This window comes from Micropterus dolomieu, linkage group LG20, assembly GCF_021292245.1.
Source record: "Micropterus dolomieu isolate WLL.071019.BEF.003 ecotype Adirondacks linkage group LG20, ASM2129224v1, whole genome shotgun sequence".
NCBI lineage: Eukaryota > Metazoa > Chordata > Actinopteri > Centrarchiformes > Centrarchidae > Micropterus > Micropterus dolomieu.
Window position 1 is genome coordinate 17,163,033 of NC_060169.1, and position 17,779 is coordinate 17,180,811.

Here is a 17,779-nt window from a genome sequence, read left to right on the forward strand (position 1 = left end):
ACGGAAGAAACCGGGTCCTGTATTTTTAGCCCGAGCTGTAGTGATGTAGCTGCCATTTATAGCCGATATGCCAGGCTGATGCTGGACGGCTGCCCTGCTGACACCAAAGAGGAGGGTTTATAGACTGCACAAACTCTGCATAACACTATCACCGAAACACAGACATGCAATCAAAATAGGGGAAATTGATTTTGATTGCTTTTTAAAATATTACATCATGTTATATACAGCACACATAATACATATTTGATTTATTACGTTATTGACATCATTAAAATAAATTATATGTGGATAAATGTGACCTATTTATTACTAGAGAGGTTGATATTTTTACATTTTAAGATTTGTGGGACATGGTGACACATTATTCACACAGTGGAAGTGATCTCCAGGTGCAGACTGGTGGCTATCTAATCTGTGTCCCCAAAGGACAAAAAACACAAAGAGTGTGCTTCAAACCAAGAAACAATGCAAATATCAAAACACGAACAAGATAAATGTGCAGCAAGAGAGGAAACATGGGGGATTTTTTTTAACTAAGCAGCAGAAAAAATACTGAAGCTTTCCTTTGTACTTTCACTCTTATATATGTTTTGTTATCTATCAATCTCCACATTTTTTTAATCAAGTCTGTATTTTATGATAATCTTGTTAAATCATTGTATATATTTTGCACACACCCAACTAGTTGATGAATTCATGCAAAAGACCTTCTGCCTCTTACCACCTTTCTTCTGACTGGCCATTACTGTTAGCCTGAAAGTCAATTTAAATCTCTGGAATGGTATATTCTGTAAGTTCTGCTGATGATGGTCCCAAAACGTTCACCATCACCACATATTCTCACTCTATGCCACTTTTTGGATATGAAATAAATGCATCTTTATGCATCTGAAGAAGTTGTTTTTTTGTCAGAGGGGAGTTTTCTTTTCCTGTAATGATGGGACCAGTTCAAGGTATACATTATTCATAAGAAGTACATTTTTGTAATGTTCCCTCTAAATGTGTTTATAGCCATTGAACTGGAGATTATTAAATTAGCTTTAAACAAAGGTGGCACTGATCTAGTATGTTGTGAAGTGTCTTTTGTTGCCCCACATCCTGTCGTCACAGTGGCAGGTATTAGAAAACACGGCTGATGCTGGATCTTATTCATTGTCACGACTGTCTGTTGTAAGTAACACTCAGAGCAGGGCTTTTAGTATACGGCACTTTGGCACTTTACCCAGCTTCTTGTATATTATTAGATTAATAGGATTGAACATGTTTACACCAACTGTTAACTTAACAGGAGGTCAAAAAGGTGACTTAAACTTTGTTAAGGGGCTTACATAGGAGCTCAAACAACATTTTAGTGGCAGACTAATGGGACTAGACACTAAAAGAAAATACACAATTTATGGACTGTGCCTGTGTTCAATGTGAAATGCCTGGTCTGTGGTCTGAAAAAAAATACAACAACTAAAGGGCATGGTTTACCTAAGTGGCCAATGGGATTTGACTGCCATTTACTGTAAAGAGTGTGTTGCAAGTGCAACGACCTTTGTCAAGTTCCAGCTATTGTTTGCAGATTGGTTACACACTCGACAGGCTGTGAAAGACACATCTGCTACCTTCAGCTCATTGGAGAGCAGATAGACAGTCAGTGGCTGAGGGTTAGATGTGTGTGTGCACGTGTGTGTTTAGGGGGGGGTTCAGCTACCCTGTAGTACATATCAGCTACAGTCCCTATCCTCTTATCAAATATTTGTCTGGCCTTCACTCCCTATTTACCTTCCATTCTGTTTGCTTTGTTTATTGAAATCTATCTCAGGCAGATTGATAAAGTTTCTAGAAAGTTGTTTTCAGATGGGGGTTTTCTTACATGTTCACACCCTAGGTAGATGATGCTGATATGGATATTATCCCCATTATTTCAGTATGCTACCATTTGGAAAAGTCACAGCAAGAAGTGTTGTTTGATACCATAGGAGTATAACATCATAGTTAGGCTCTACATAAAATACCCTTTAAGCTTTTAACATCAAATATAAAACCATATTTGTTTAATGTGGTTTTGATTGATTCCCTGATCGGGATTCATAGGGTGGTCATAAATGTTTCGACAAAGGGTCTCTTTGTGTGAATGGGGCCTGGTTGAAATGGAGGAGTAGTTTGAGATTACCAGATTATTTCCTACTAGCCCAGTGAGTGAGGCGAAGCGAGCCGCAGCCCTGCACCGTGCTGTGCTGAGGCTGAGCATAATGAGTGTGGTGGCAGGGAACCACAACAGAGCCGGGGCAGAGGCTGCCTGGGAACCAGAGGCCCATGGCCCAAAGCCAAACACACACACACAGATCCTGCCGCACACTTGTGGCTTTTTAAGAAAGCAATTTAGTTAATGATTTCATTCTGAAGCACTGTCATGATGCATGTGTCCTCTGAGCGAGCCAGCGAAAGAATAAAGAAGAACCTAACACAGAGGAAAAGGTATTAGTAAACACAAGCTTCCTCGACAACCACAAGGAAAAATAACTTGCAGCAGAGCGTAATGTGGCATTTGTTGTGAACACAGCACAAAAATCACTTGGGTAATAGATTGTGGTAGGTATATCACTTGTCTCTTTTTATGCATCGCTCTGGACAATTTCAGAAAAGAGTTGAAGCAAAGTATGAGTGGTCAGACACATGGTTAGTAGCAGGCTGCTGAGGCATTTTGAGTTTTAGTCAGCGTATAATCCACTACAGTGCTTACTTTCCTGGAATGGAAATACAGCACATTTTTCAGTTCAACCATGTCTGTCAACTCTCCGATTTTATTAGGGGTATGTTTCACATTCATTTACTCAGGTTTTCTCAGTGCCAGCCCATGAATGAAACCATCTTAGCATTGCTAAAACAGCAGCTTGTTCATGTCTTCTGTGAACCAAATTTTTGGGCAATTATTCAGATCAGTGGCTAGGGTTTCGGGTTTTGCTCTTCAGATCTCATATTCTCCAGTCTATCTCTTTTTTTTTGTATCAGCTGTCAATCACCCCTGGTAACTTTTAACCACCTCCAAACAGAGCTGGGTGCCAGCCATTCATTTAGTCCTTCACTTTTGCTCGGCTTCCTTTCGTCCAACCTGTCAGATTGACACACACTGTTGACCATGCTTTCTATTCAGCACTGGCAAATTAATTGGTTTCAGTGGTTTAAATCAGCAATCAATGTCAGTTTCCCAACATAATAAGCCTTAATCATAAATCTTTGAGGTGTGGCTTGCCTGACCCCTATTCATCATGGCTGTGCTAGATGGCCTCATCTGGGTGGAGCAAATGAACTACCCCTGTTTTGATTTTCCAATTCACGTGTCACATGAAACGTGGCTACTGTCGCCCCTCCCCAATTCTATCCCGGTCCTTCTTCTCACAGTCCTTAAAAAACATGCAAGGGCCCAAAGACAAAGAGGGAAAGAAGTCCAGTTGTCACAAGGGGAGAGACATTTGTGTGCCTTCCCTCATGTGAGAGTGCTCAATGAATACCATTAATTTATTCAGAAAGAGAAAAAGAATAGCAGAAAAGAAAAAAAAAACTAAAGAATTAGAGGTGGGTCTAACTGTAGCTAATGAGCTGTTGTCCTCCAAGCCCCTTGAATAACAATAGAGCAGCTTAATTACAACAGTGGTGAATGTAATTTCCTCATTTTCCCCCCTAGCTACAGAAATCTATTTATGAGATGAGAATGGAAAGGGAACAAAATAGCTTTTCTTTTCTGTGGACATTGCAAATTTGCTAATTTGGTGAGCAGGGCTTGTTCTACCTTAGGAAAAAAAGAAAGAAAGAAGGATAGTGGCAAAGAAAGTGGGCCACTGTGTGTTGACATTCCAGATGTCCAAACCAACGGCAGTTGTACCAACCCCAGTTCTGCTGGCACTAAAGTTGCCAATGATGACCTCATGATGGCAAGACCAAAGACTGATGCCCATAGTTCCCCTGCTGTAGAGTACAATAACCTCCTCCTAGTTTCATAAACCTGTCATGGTCACCACTGTCCATGCTTTTTTTTCTCCCTGCAATATTTCTCCTTCATAATTAGCTATTGTCCTTGAGTCTTTGGCCAAAAGTCTGGGGTTTTTTTGCTAAAAGGCCTTGCTTTCTTCTTTTTATCTTCTTCTGCCTTTTGAGATGTCTATGCCCCCTTTAGACTTATTTTGCATCTCTTTGGTAACTTGGGATGCGTCTCTTCACTTCTTTTTGGCACCCCCCAGCCAGCTCCTCAGCTCACTTTTCTGGCAACTGTGGGAGATGTTACACTCGATTTGCTGAAGTGCAGCCATTTGCAGCAAACTCTCCAGTGCACAGAAGAAGTTATCTTTATAAATGACAGAATGGACCTGGCCTGAATAGCGCTTTGTTTACTGTTTAACAAAAAGGGGGCCCCACTCTATATTTCATCTGTCACCGTTGCTTTTCTTTCCTTCAACAATGCTCGATTGTTTCCATGAAAATTTCAGGTTCCATGAACAGGAGAATTCTGTATTATTATGTTCCTGCCAAATTCCGATCTCTGTTTTCCTTCTCCTGCTCACAAAGGGCTCATAACTTACTGTCAACTATGAGGCAAGCCACAAAGCTCCACTGTTGCTCAGCAAATAGGGTTGATGGCTTGACTTGCTGTGAGGTTTGCTTAAGTGCAGCACCAGCAGCAGCAGCAACAGAAGGCTCTTTGGGAACTCCATACCCCAGCAGGCCCAGAGAAAAAGAGAAAGTAAAAGAAAGAAAGAGGGATAAGCAAGTAGCTTTTCTTGTCTCAGTATTTTTCCCCTCTCAGTTTGGCTGCAGAAGTTGTTGCCCCTGCTAATGTAATGGTGTGTTTGACTCACAACATCCAGTATGCTCTCCTTCTAGTGGATCATTTCAGTAGTGAATTTTATGGGCGGCCGTCCTCCATTTGTGAAAGCATTCGCATGAGTGAACTTGTGTGTGTCCTGGGGAACTGAGAGGCTGTTATGCCATCCAGCTCTGAGCTTGTGTCCTGGGATCACGAAAAGGGCCAATGGCGCAGGGGACCGAAGGAGAGGCAGGAGGAGGTAGAGGAGGAGGGGGCAACGAGGGATTCAGTGTGTGAGTGCTCATCGACCCTTCCTGAGTAGACAGACAGGGACACTTAAGCACTCTCACACCTGCATCTGCCTTTGCCTTGCGTAGGGGGCAAGGACACCAACCATGCTGTCAGGGCAGCTGCAAAAGTGTTTAAAGTGAGATACAAGGCAGTTCCTCTAGCAGCATATTATTGCAAATAATTTACCCTGCAAAGTAATTATCAATGCTCCGCTCAATATGTAAAGTGTACACTTCAGGTGGCTTGCTTAATTTGCTCTGGGTGGCTATCATTTGAGTGTGGAGTGTGGATTTTAGCTGTGGTAGAGAAGGCATCAGGAGAGAGTGTGAAGTGAGGATGAAGTGCCACCGTAATTGAGTTGACTTTTTGCAAGGGAAGGTCAACAATAATGGAGGAACAATTTAAACAAATTCATTTAGACAACTCTCCAGTCAGTGTACAGTAGTTGGAAAATCCGTATTTTCCCAACCATTTGCTATATTTTAATATCATTATCTGTAATTACTTTGTCGGCTGATGTTTGAGAGATTTAAATAAATTTGTGTATCACTGACTCAAGCTGACTTGAAATAAAATGGTTCTAGCAATCTCTTTTACTCTTTTTTAAAAATCTGCAAGAATTATACAATAGACAAAAATGCATTTGCGTACACACTCTGTGTCTAAGCATGCGTGTGAAAAAAGACTAACCGTGTGCAGTATACAGCCCGTGTTACGAGTTGATTATGTATCCAGAAACCTGGCTGCTGCACAGCATGACACAATCACAATGGAGGGTGATAATTTAATTGTGCTAAACGGTGGATTCCGTGTCAATGCTCCTCCAGCTGGGAGCTGTCAGGTAGTAATATCTCATTATGGCAGGTGAAGAACCCAGAGGAACCCTACCACGACACCTGTTAGAACAGGAGGAAGCCCTGAAGGAAAACACACAGATGATTTTCTCTCTCTCTCTCCGTTTACACATACACATACACACACACACACACACACACACACATATGTGCACAGTTTAAAGCCCTAGACCCTTTTCTTTATCTACTTCTACTTCACTTTAAAACATTACTGCTGATTATATAACTTATATTCAAGGTTATTGTCATTGTTTGCAAGTTGATTTAATTAAACAAACTTACAATTTAAGTCCATATGTTTTTTTTAACTATAAGTGCTTAGTTTGGTGCGCATATTTAATAGCTCCTTTAGTATAATACAGTGACAAAGTGAAAGAACAGAACAGTCATAGTGTTTGTTAATTGCCGCTACTAATACATCTCAGACATCTGCAAGTGCTGCAATATGCCAACTGTTCTTTTGTATGCTTGAAAAAGGATGTCAAATTTACACTTAAATATACATTTACTTATACGAACAAACGGTACAAAAGGTTGTATGACAAATAATTGTTTCTTATTCTTTACTTTTATTTAATTTTAAATGAGCACACACTCTTAATCTGTGTGTGTTTGTATGTGCATGCGTGCATGAGTACACACACTTACACATGGCCTTTTTCAGTTGCCTACTCTCCCATCCCATTTTTCATGTTTAATAATTAATTAGATTTCCTCTCCTTTTGTCTGCTGATAACTGATGTGAAGGAAGAAGATGTAATAGTCTCCCCTGTTGAGTCTTGTGATCAAAACTTGAAGGTGCTAGACATCAGTAGTGACCATGTGGACGGGCTGGGGTGGTGGGGGAGGTGGTATGGAGTTACTTGTCACCATTGTCTATAAAAGGTAAACAGTGTTACAGAGCAGATACAGCGGGTGAAAGTCAGTCAGACCCTTTTACGATGAAAGAGGAAATGGGATAGCCGAGGACACATGGCCCCTCGATCACAAGACCCCTAAGATGAGCAGTGCACTACACTCCTCTAATACTCACCAATTAAGCAGAGGTTGTTTTGCACGATGATGAAACATTATCGCATGGAACAATTCATGACTCAAAGCATTCCAGGCCATATGAGCCTGCGGCAGTGGAACTTAAGTCCTAATCCTTCAAATGTGCGCAATATTGTTAACTATATATAGACCAGTTCTCTTTTCTAACTGACCCTCCCTCGTCTCTGCCTCGAGTCTTTAAAGTCACCGTGGCTTTGTCTTTGAGAAAGTAAAATGCACGGCACGGTTTCATGCACTTATCGATTACTTTGTTAGTTGTCTATTGTTGTTGTGTAATCAAGCATGAGGGAGGGGAGCTTGTCAGAGGTTTATGAGCTACCTCTTCAGTTCACCATATTTTCACTGTTTAGTATGTTCAAGCACATTTTGGGCTTATTATTCAATATTAATGGGAGTGAAGTTATTTCAACCAGAATACACTGCATTTGTTTAAACAGGGCTGTTTTGCTGACTTTATTTTTGCGCACAGACGGCAAGGCTGTAAACACTGTAATTCTATCAGAAAATATGATTATATTCTACATGCATTGCTACTACCCACATTCAGCTGAATTCTGCTCCTTATTTTGCTTCTCATCAAATGTCTTTGTTGTGTCTATGGTGAGATATTGCACACAAACCCCTTTAGATCTCAGCGCTGTGTGATCCCCGCTCCGAATATGAGAAATAAAATACCGTATGGTTGCCCTCAGATATTTTCAGAGAATTACTGCCGCACTTCCCCTTTTCCCTTTCAATAATATGAGGTAGTATTGTATGGAGCTTGTCGAAAGTGGGGGTGGGGCCAAGGGGGTTCTCTGCACTCTTAAGCTGCCTGAGCGCAGCCCTCCCAGCACTGCTAATAAATTATTAACTCCTGCTGACAAATACTGTTATGGAGCCTGCCGCAGATCTGTTGCATTCTTTAACAAGATTGCTGTGGACACATGTTACAGGAGGATGGAGTCTCCATCGCTCCTTTTTCTCTCTCTCTTTCCCCTTCTCTCACTCACGCCTCAGCAGTTTGACTGATGGCTGGAGACCAAAGTAAAAGTGCCTGAGAGACTGAATATTTTAGTGGTAAAATAATACCACTTGATTTACTGTGTAATACAAAAGCAGTGCTTTGTTTCACTCTCACACTCCATTGAGGCCGAGGTGCTTGTTGCGCTCGAGGCTTGGGCTTTTTGGGTGCATGAATAAAAAATACGTCAGAATCTGCGTGCCCGACCCGCTCCCACTACACACCCACCCCTACACACAAACATGCCTTCCCTTTCAACCCCCCAGCACCACTACTGCCCCCTCTACTTACCGTTACACGCATGCTCTGAACTTTGCTCTGACTTTTGATTTTCAATTAACAGTATCCAATTTTGAGATCACTTTCTATTTGACATAATTACAGGAAACAATTTAATGGCTGATTAAAATTGAGAGCTGAGTCCCACTAAAGAAACAGCCGAAACATCCAGGCGCAGGGGCTATAAGACAGAAGGATAGACAGACTGGCTGTCAGGCACAGGTCTCACACTCATGCCCTGCCATCTACCTGACATGCTGAATTTTGTTTGTACAGCTGCTGAGACACATGACATTAACTTAGTCCACTATTGTTTAGGTCCTCCTTCACTTCCTGGGTTGATCTGTGACTGTGTGTGTGTGTGTGTGTGTGTGTATGTGTGTGTGTGTGTGTGTGTGTGTGTGTGAGTGACGGAATGACAGCCAAATAGAGTGTGGTAATGCATACAGATACTTTTATTTGGATAGACAAGCACATGTTTCTGAACAATAATTAAATACATAATTATGTACAAACTACTTCAGTGTTGATTCCCTCCAGCCCTCTCAAGTCTTCTGGGGTTGGTCTGCTTACTGTTTTGAAGATTAAAACAAAACACGGTGTCACAGCCTTTAATTTATCTGCGCTACATACCTAATCAATGTCCAGAAAATCTGAGCTCTCCAACTACAAACCTTTTTTTTATGGGACTGCAGTATTTTGCTTCTTATTGTCTTAATGTTGCTTTATGAGTTTTGAACATATCATTTCCTATCTGTGGGTGGCCAACTCTCAGCAGAAAGTGCAAGGACACCATCGCAACCCCCCCCCCCCCCCCCCAGAAGCCCCAGGCAAGCCGAGGGTGAAACTAAAGTGCTATCACACTGACCCCTGTGGATAGGTAGATAGAGCAGGAGAACGGGGCAGATGGTGATCAGTGATCAAATGTACTACAAGACGTAGCCTGAGCATTTTGTCACATAAAAACTCAGACCCATACCTTCACACCCCCAATTTGTCTTTCTTCTTCCTGTCATGCACACACACACACACACACTCATCCTCTAGAGAAGATTGAGCCCTAAGTAGTAACATTCTAGTTTTATGGTCAGAGTCCTGTAGTTGAGAAAAATAAGCAGAACAACAGCTCAGGGAAAAGCGGATTAGGAGTTAAATATGCTCCAGCTCCTTCTCTCCACTTCACATCAGTAGGAAGGCCATATTATCCCCTTTTTGATTTAATACCAAATGCATAATTAGATTTGTTGGCACTGTGTTTAATTTCATTCATTGTAGCACACAGCATGAGAGTGGCCTCATTAATTGTGAGAAAAAGTGGAAATCGTTGTATAAATTCTGCACCAAAAAGAGTTGTAGGGTTGTAAAAAATAAATTTAGAATTAGCATGACTTTCCTTTGCACCTGATATGTCAAGTACACTCTTCACTGTAATATTCATGAAAGCAAGTGACAGATTTTTGTATTTAGTCCTCCACAGTTAGTTTTGATTTATAAGCTGCTTAAGTAGGATTTCTTGGCCTGAGGGCCACACAGTCACACCAAAATGTTAATAATGTCCTAATTTGAGGAGTTGAAACAAAAGAAGAGATCGCTGTTCTTTGTTTGCATTTGATTGCTTCAGAGTGAAATGAACTTACACAAGGAAAACTATAAGATGCTTGAAGGACAAAACTAAATGAAATTAACATGAAAGATAAAGCAGATTACTCTTGCTTGGAAATATATATATATACACATATATTTTTAAAGAATATTATCACAGAAAAAAGGAACAGTGTTTTACATATCTGTGTATCAGGAGTTAACTTATTTGTGAGTTGTTGTTTTTTCACTTTTTATCTGGATGATAGTCCCACTGCCTGGCTGACCTACTGCCTGAGTAACTGTCTTGGAGTTTGGGCCAGGACCCAGGGAGGCACAATTCCAGCCCTAGATCAAGCCATCAAACTGTATTGAACAAAAAAGTAGGGACCCCACTGCCTGCTCCAAACTCCACAGGCCAGAGCAGCTACAGTTGACAGCATCATCTGCTCAGGTGCACCACTTATAATCCCAATTACAGCCACACACAATCACTTGAACGTAACTGCCAATCAGCCATGGGATACTCAAGGAAACAGCATTCCTTATCATATATTGCATTCCTTATCATATATTGTTAATGATACGATAATAGTGATAGTGATAAGATATCACTTATTTTTCTTGACTCTATTCTCCCTTTCTTGCTCCACAGCAGAGTCATGTCTTCCAAGCAAGCCACATCTCCTTTTGCCTCTGTGGTTGATGGGGATGATGCCATGAGTCAGGAGCACTTGCCTTGGGAGAAAGAGGAGAGTGCAGAGGCCCATGGCACACCACAGCTGCCACTGCACAGTCTGCTCCATGGAAAAACCCATCCAGATGAAATGCAGCCGCTAAGCAGTGTACCACCAGAGAGTGACTGGGACAGCCTGGTGTCAGCCCAACAGCGCATGGTGAGACATGTCAATATACTACATACATGTGAGAAAAAAAGAGAATTGATCCCATGCTGATGCTGGATCACCACAATTACCAGACATTTCAAAAGTCTATTACATTTCCACTGAACATCTCTGAGCAGCTAAAAGTGAACAACATTGGTTTACAATGGCTGACAATTTACCTAAGCTTTATTTTTGTTAGTTATAGTCACATTACAAAATACATGTGGCATTGGTTGATAACTCTATTAAAGACTCGAAATCACTGTGACTTTCCATTTAGCAGAACAGACTGAGGTGACAAGTAATAAATAGAAGTATAGTATTCAGGTAACTGAAGATTCCGTGAATACCTTCCAGTCACATATGTTTGCTAAAGTTTGCTAAAATTATTCAGTTAAAACTCTGAACCTTTTTCTATTCTCGTTTGATGCTTCCGTGCTAAGAATTGGATAAAAGACAACTCTGAATAGTTGTGGGGGGGAATCATAAATGGAGTAAAAGTTTCTTTTTACAGAAAACCTAGTAAAGAAGGATCATTTCAAAACTATGGTACACAGTGTACCACTGTCTTATTGTCCTTCGTTGGGTATTCAAGATCCAGGCTCAGCAGGCACTCCTTGTTACTGGCTCGTACAAAGAAGCTGAGCCGATATTCTATCCCTAGCTCCAGCCCCCATGGTTCCCTAATGCTGTGAAACCTCTGGGATTCTGGGGTCTTCACATAGGCATCTCTGCCAAACACTGAACCATCAGCTATTTTTAGGTTAAACAGAGGACCTCTAACTCTCCCTTGAATAATGTTAAGGCACATTGAATTGGATCATGATCCACGGAAGGGAACCTTAGCCTTATCTGCTTCCTTCTGCTTGTATTCTTGTTACTATTAAAAAAACATGTCTTGTCCTCAGTACACGTGTGTTGTTTTTCTTGTTGTGTACAAGCTACATCTGCAGCCAGACCCCAAACGCTGTACATTCTAAGTGCGGCGCTGCTTTGATGTGAGCGGAGCCAAGAAGAGCACAGGCACTCTTGGGGTATAGACATGGGAGGCAGGTGGTTGTCTGTGACAGACGGGTCTGTGGTAAAGACACCCAGAGGGCCTCTGAAGTAGCACCGCAGTTGGCCACAGAGACCCTCAACATCTCAGCATTGCAGCACAACACAAACCCAAACAGACACATGAATAGCCTTTGTGGCAGACTGCTCCTCATGATGCTGCGTGTTTATGCTGAAAGTGTAGGTAATTGACAGGCAAAGGATCGCTCAGGGGCCATCTTCATCGGTTGCACTATATGGGAGGTCAATAAAAGGATTTTAGCTTTTATGATGGTTTATGATGTGCAGCTAAAAATACATGGAAATACCTACATACCAAGTACTATTAATACTAGAAAAAAATATATAAATATTTATACTGTATAACCCCACAGCAAAATAGTGTTTACAAAGTGCAAACAAAATGTCAATGTCTGTCCTAAATGATCAAAAAAATTGAAAAAACAATCACCATATTTGATAAAATTATAATATTAAATGCATTTGTAATTTTTGACAACTTGCACATTGTACTGTAATATCTTAATGAACAAGAGCATCCTCTGCAGAGGCTGTTTTATGTTACAATGTGATTCTGTTAAATTGTAATTGTAATCTGTTAAGGTGTAATTGATTTGTTTATTTTAGAAAAGTCAACAACACAAAAGATCTTTTACTGAAGTAAACAATGACAGCAACCATTAAAGTATCAACAAGAAAAACTGAAAGGGTTATACAGGTCTGAAAACATACATTAATTTGTTTCATTTGAGTTCATCTCATCATAAATGGCTTCTCCAAGCTGGATGATGGCTATTTTAAATGTCAAGGATGAATGTTTGAGCATTTCTATATTTTCGCCTCCTATGGCCTTTGTGTCATAAGAACAGTCTCAACTGTTAGGAGTGTAAATGTTTTTGGATTTATTATGTTTAGAAGTTAGTTAAATGAATAACAGGTCAAAAGCGTAAGTGAGCAGAAGGATGGAAAAGAGAGTAAAAATGACGAAGACGAGCAACAGAGAAAAGAGAGGAAAGGTAAAATGGTGGACAACAGGGAGAGATAGAGAGAAGAAAAGGGAAAGGCGTGAGGCAAAAGGAATGAGAGTGTTGCCTTTGCTGATTACCTGACTCCACTGCTGTGCCATGCGTCTGTGTGGGCTGTGCCCTGAACCTGTGCCAGCTGATTAACCCAGCACTGCTCCATTCCCCTCAAGCACTCTCCACTGTCTCTGCCACACTGCATAATCATCCAACACAGGGCTGGGAGGTGCAGAGTAGGCCGGTAGGTCGTGCCACCCTGGCGCTTGGTACCAGACCACCCTACACATCACTGCAACTCTGCCGGGATGAGAATTTGGCACTGTACACATTCCTTCCCATTTTACCACATTACTGACTTTTTATTTAGGATTGTCAGTGGCTCCAGACGTTATATCATTGCTATTTTACAATCGATTATCACACTGCTGTTGTTTAAAGCTCACTTTTCCATTATAGGCATGCAGTTTGTGTTGGATACAGATGTGTGTCATGTTTATTCTCTTCACTGTGAAGGCCAAAGTTTAAATCAAAGTTAAGTGTTCCCCCGTTAAAGTCTGCAAAGTCCTGGCTGCTTAGCTACCTTCTGCTTTCTCAGACTCCACAAACCATAATTAACACCACCTTCTGTCAGATGCAACCCTCAACCATGGTCCATGTGCTGACATTACACTCCCATGTGCAGAGTATTCTCTCTGTCTCTCTCCCTCAGCAAGCTCCCTCCCATTCTTCTCCCCATTTCCTTCATGTCTCTGCACAGGGAGCACTCAGCCAGTCAGCCAGAGACAGGACCCTTAGTTAAATACTAAACCATACACAGGTGGGACTGAAAAACAACAACAGCTTGAGACAGGACACAGATTTACGATGGCTCAAGGCACTCAGCTGAGAATAGGTCTCCACTAGAAAATGAACAAATTACACAGCAGTCACCCTAACACAAATGCACACTCAAAAGCAATTTGAGAAATTACAGTTGGGAGGTTTCTCTGTGTAGTCTCAGCAGATGAAAAGTAAAGCCTGGGCACATTATGGATATGCCCTATGAAAGTGTACCTCATCATTTCATCTCAGTTTTTCACTTGTCATATCTCATTTACCACAGCTAGCTCTGTTGAGGAGACAGAAGCTGCTGTATGAAAGCCAGAGAGAGGAGCCATTTGATATGGCCAAATCGCCCGTAAGCTGCAAAAACCTAGCAATCATTACATTTGAATGGAAAAACTGTCAAAAAGCTCTATGGAGCCCAGACAGAACACAGAAACACACTCATCATTTAATACAAATCCCATCCCTTGTTGCTACCCCTCCCAACTTTTGTTTGTGTTACAGGAATCTGACAGCAATAAAGTATGTTCCCTGTACTCCTTCCGGAACAATTCCACTTCCCCACACAAGCCGGAGGAGGGGGCCCGGGAGCGAAGCGACCTGCTGAGTGGATCAGCGTTTGGAACTCCAGAGCGACGCAAAGGAAGCCTGGCAGACGTAGTGGACACGCTGAAGCAGAAGAAGCTGGAGGAGATGACAAAGACAGAGCAAGACGGTATGACTTCTCGTGTGTGTGTGTGTTTGGGGTATGGGCGTATACCTTTTTAAAAAGGAATACCTTTTTCTTCCTGTGCCTGATCTTCCCACATTTTCCCTCTTTCTTTCTATAATTTTCTAGCTTCCCGACTGTCCGCCTCTTTTCTCTTGTATCTCTCCGTCTCATTAACTCATGCAGGCACACACAAGCTGGGAATACTGACGTTAGTGTGTTTCCAGTTTGTTCTGAACCACTTCCAATGTGACAAAGACTGTGTTGCAGCTCACCTCAGCATAAGTGTGGTCTTCTTCCGTGCCAAACCAAACTCTTTGACTATAAAACTCATAGTGCTGACCTGATGCCAGGAACATTACCTCTTTTTTTTTTTGCTACACAGAACACTTTTCTCTCAGTGCAGGTATTCATCAAAGTTTGCTACCCACAAACAACCTAAGCCCTTCTCAGGATTTGACCTGTTTCATGTGTCTAATTGATTTCTTTTATTCAACACAACATGCACATTTCAGAGGTTTTCTTTTCCTATAGTTAAAAAAACAATCATTTTCTGTGATAAGACTGTTAGGTCTACGTCGTATCTGCACCCCATTTCACCCTGTTCGGCTCTTCCTCCCACAGCCTGCAGTCTATCAAGAGTATGGCGGAAAAACAAATATTTGAAAGAGCTGCTGAAACACATCCCCCTTCTTAATTAGGGCTGTAGTAATATAACTACATCCAATCAAATGTTAAACCCCCTTGGGAATGCATGTGTCTCATTTAGTGTCTGGGGAGCTCTTAGCTTAAGCACTTCATCAGACGAATAAATTAGACCTCTGTTAGCCTAAAAATAATTTGCCACTTCTTTTTTAAGTGTTCGTTTGGTGATCTTCGTATCAGAGCATCACAGGCCTCTCACCAGATAAGCATTAAGCCATGCGGACTGATTATTTGTGGTGTCGTTTAGATAATAGCAGACAGAACAATCAGTCCTCATTCATTTGAATACTTTTAAATTGGAGATCATTTAGTAAACTGAAAAGTTTAGATTCTCAAAATGGATTTAAATGACCAACAAAGGTCATGATGTATTTGAAACATTAAACAAAACATGCTGGTGCACATATGCATGACAGCATTTTTCAACCTTTATGCCAATTATTGCTATTGCATATGTGTGGGGTTTGATTATTCATACTCTAATCGATACCTTTTAATATTATTTAATGACCAGTGATTCTGGCAGTTTAGCAAAAAGTATAATAAAACAAAAAACAATTTCATGTTTTCCTCTGAATGCTCTTGTTTTTTTCACACCAACAGACAAGTATTAGGAATATGCAGCATTCTTGTTACTGGTCTTCTTGACACTGGTCTTAGATCTGGAGCTCATCACAGGTCGCTTTATAGGACAAATTTTGGTTAGTAAAAACAGTAAAGCAGATCTGCTACTACTTCTTTGTTTTAAGAATATATTTCATATGTGTCTTGTTACTGGCGGGGTTGATTTTCAGAGCAAGATCGTCAGTGCTCTCTGTGGCAACGGCGTTATGGTAATGAGCCCCAGCTGGTGAAGGCTGGTTGTTGCAGTAATTTAAATGGTCAAGTGCATCTTGTAATCCAGGGCCGTATGTTAGCGCAAGGAGGAGAGGGTGCTTTAGAGTGCCATACAGCTGTTTTAATCTCCTGTTAATAATAGAGACTTGGTCTAACTCATGCGCTGTGTATCATCACCACCTAAATAAACTCCCTTGTTGGAGGAAATTAGTTTTTGAGCAGGGTGCACAGCAGAAGACAAGAGCCTCACAAAGTTCAGTATGCTGTCCCCAAGCTGCAGGAACAGAGAGCACTTCAGGAAGCTTCAGTGATGATGATCATTGATTACTGTAAAATGGAGGGAGAGGAACTCTTAGAAACTGCCGAAGGAAAACTATACGAAAGCTTTGAGAAATCATAATCGCATGTCTTTGTTTATGGAGAGACACAGCTGGCAATTTAATAGGGCAGGATTAACCTATTAAAGAACATACAAGAAGGTTGGAGAAGCCATTTGTTGTCTTAATGATGTTGCTAATGTGGCACAAGCAACAGATGAGATAAATATATGACTTATCTAAGCATGACAACTGTTGTGTCTAATTCTGTTGCTTTGGTGCCTGCCTGGTCAGGGTCACTGAGGTCCTCAGAGACTTTTCACCATCTGCTTCCATTCTTCTCTGGGCTTCCTTGTCTGGTCAAGATAGTTCATTGTCCTGATGGACTGAGGATAATCGCAGTAACCTCAAGTGTAGAGGGAAAACAAATGGTCTGTGGTACCTTTTTACACAGCACATTGCTCATACATGGAACGCGAAATCCCACTTAAAAGTAATGTTAACGTTGTTGGAAGCTTTGGGTTGAAAAGCTTCCTGGACATGGCATCCAAATTGTCTGTTCTGTTGCTTCTTACTATAGAGTTATTCATTGTTGATATTTTATGCTGTGAGAACCACAAATTAAATTGCATTGTAGTGGTGGCAGTGGGTAGAGTATATAGTTAGGACTAAGTGGGGAAAAACATATTGTTAAACTGACCTTTAAGTAGGAATAAGCAGGTAAACACAATACCTTAGCACATAAATTAATTATTGTGTCTCCATTCTAAGACATGTACTGGCCAGTTTCCTTCACTGACCCCAATGGCTTATAAACATAACAATAGAGGCAGCCTCTGTATTATAGATATCACCCCTCCATTATTCCACCTCTATATATTTGTACCCTTTCACCCTCTCTATCCTTCCACCCTTCCTCTCCATTTCTGCTCCTTAAAGTGCTTTAAGTGCTGGTGACTGTGCTAATGAATGAAAATGTCCTCCCAGCAGCAAGCACCGCATTTAGCTGAATAGTCACCTTTGCTGTAAAAGCTCTATTAGGCCCAGTTGCCAGCAGGGCTAACGATTGTGCCCCATGTTTATTTACTAGGTATTGTAAATGCATTATTTATGGATAGGTCTCCAGACAGCACTTGTCAAGAGTTAAAAATGTCAGTATAAAGTATTAGAGGAAAAAGAAAAATAGCCACCATTATAAAAACCCAAGGTGACCTTGGTTTGATTCACATGCAATTAGAACAGTTTTATATAATGCACTAAAGTATGAATCAATACTGTGCAAGTCAACACAGAAATACTTTGTGTGTTGAGTCTTTATGATCGTCCCCAAGACAAGGACGGGTAATTGGGTTTAAGCTTCCTGTCTTAGCATTTAGGGACTTTCCTGAGCTCAGTATCTGCTTGTCGAGTCCTTGCCAGTAAAACCAGCACTGAATTGGATGCAGTTATGTATCTTTTGTCATCTTTGTCATTGAGTGGTATGCTGAGACAGGGCCAGTGTCATTCTTTCTTTTTGGTAGGGTGGGGTGAAGAAACAGCCTAAATGAGAGGCATATAGATATGACACA

At 41.1% G+C, this 17,779-nt stretch overlaps 1 protein-coding gene across 19 annotated transcripts in view; it reads left to right on the top strand.

Moving 5' to 3' along the window:
- The window catches only part of sox6 (SRY-box transcription factor 6), a 134,334-nt gene that overhangs the window by 34,616 nt on the left and 81,939 nt on the right, over positions 1-17,779 (top strand). For 14 of the 19 annotated variants that reach the window (XM_046032701.1, XM_046032707.1, XM_046032702.1 and 11 more), the window contains 2 exons: positions 10,509-10,749; positions 14,148-14,358. The exons of 1 other annotated variant lie outside the window; for it this stretch is intronic. In XM_046032701.1, coding sequence (XP_045888657.1) covers positions 10,509-10,749; positions 14,148-14,358 — 452 coding nt within the window. Of the gene's footprint in view, positions 1-10,122; positions 10,308-10,508; positions 10,750-13,938; positions 13,996-14,147; positions 14,359-17,779 lie in introns of those variants that run through there. 4 more of the 19 variants (XM_046032710.1, XM_046032711.1, XM_046032712.1 and 1 more) reach the window with 2 other exon arrangements.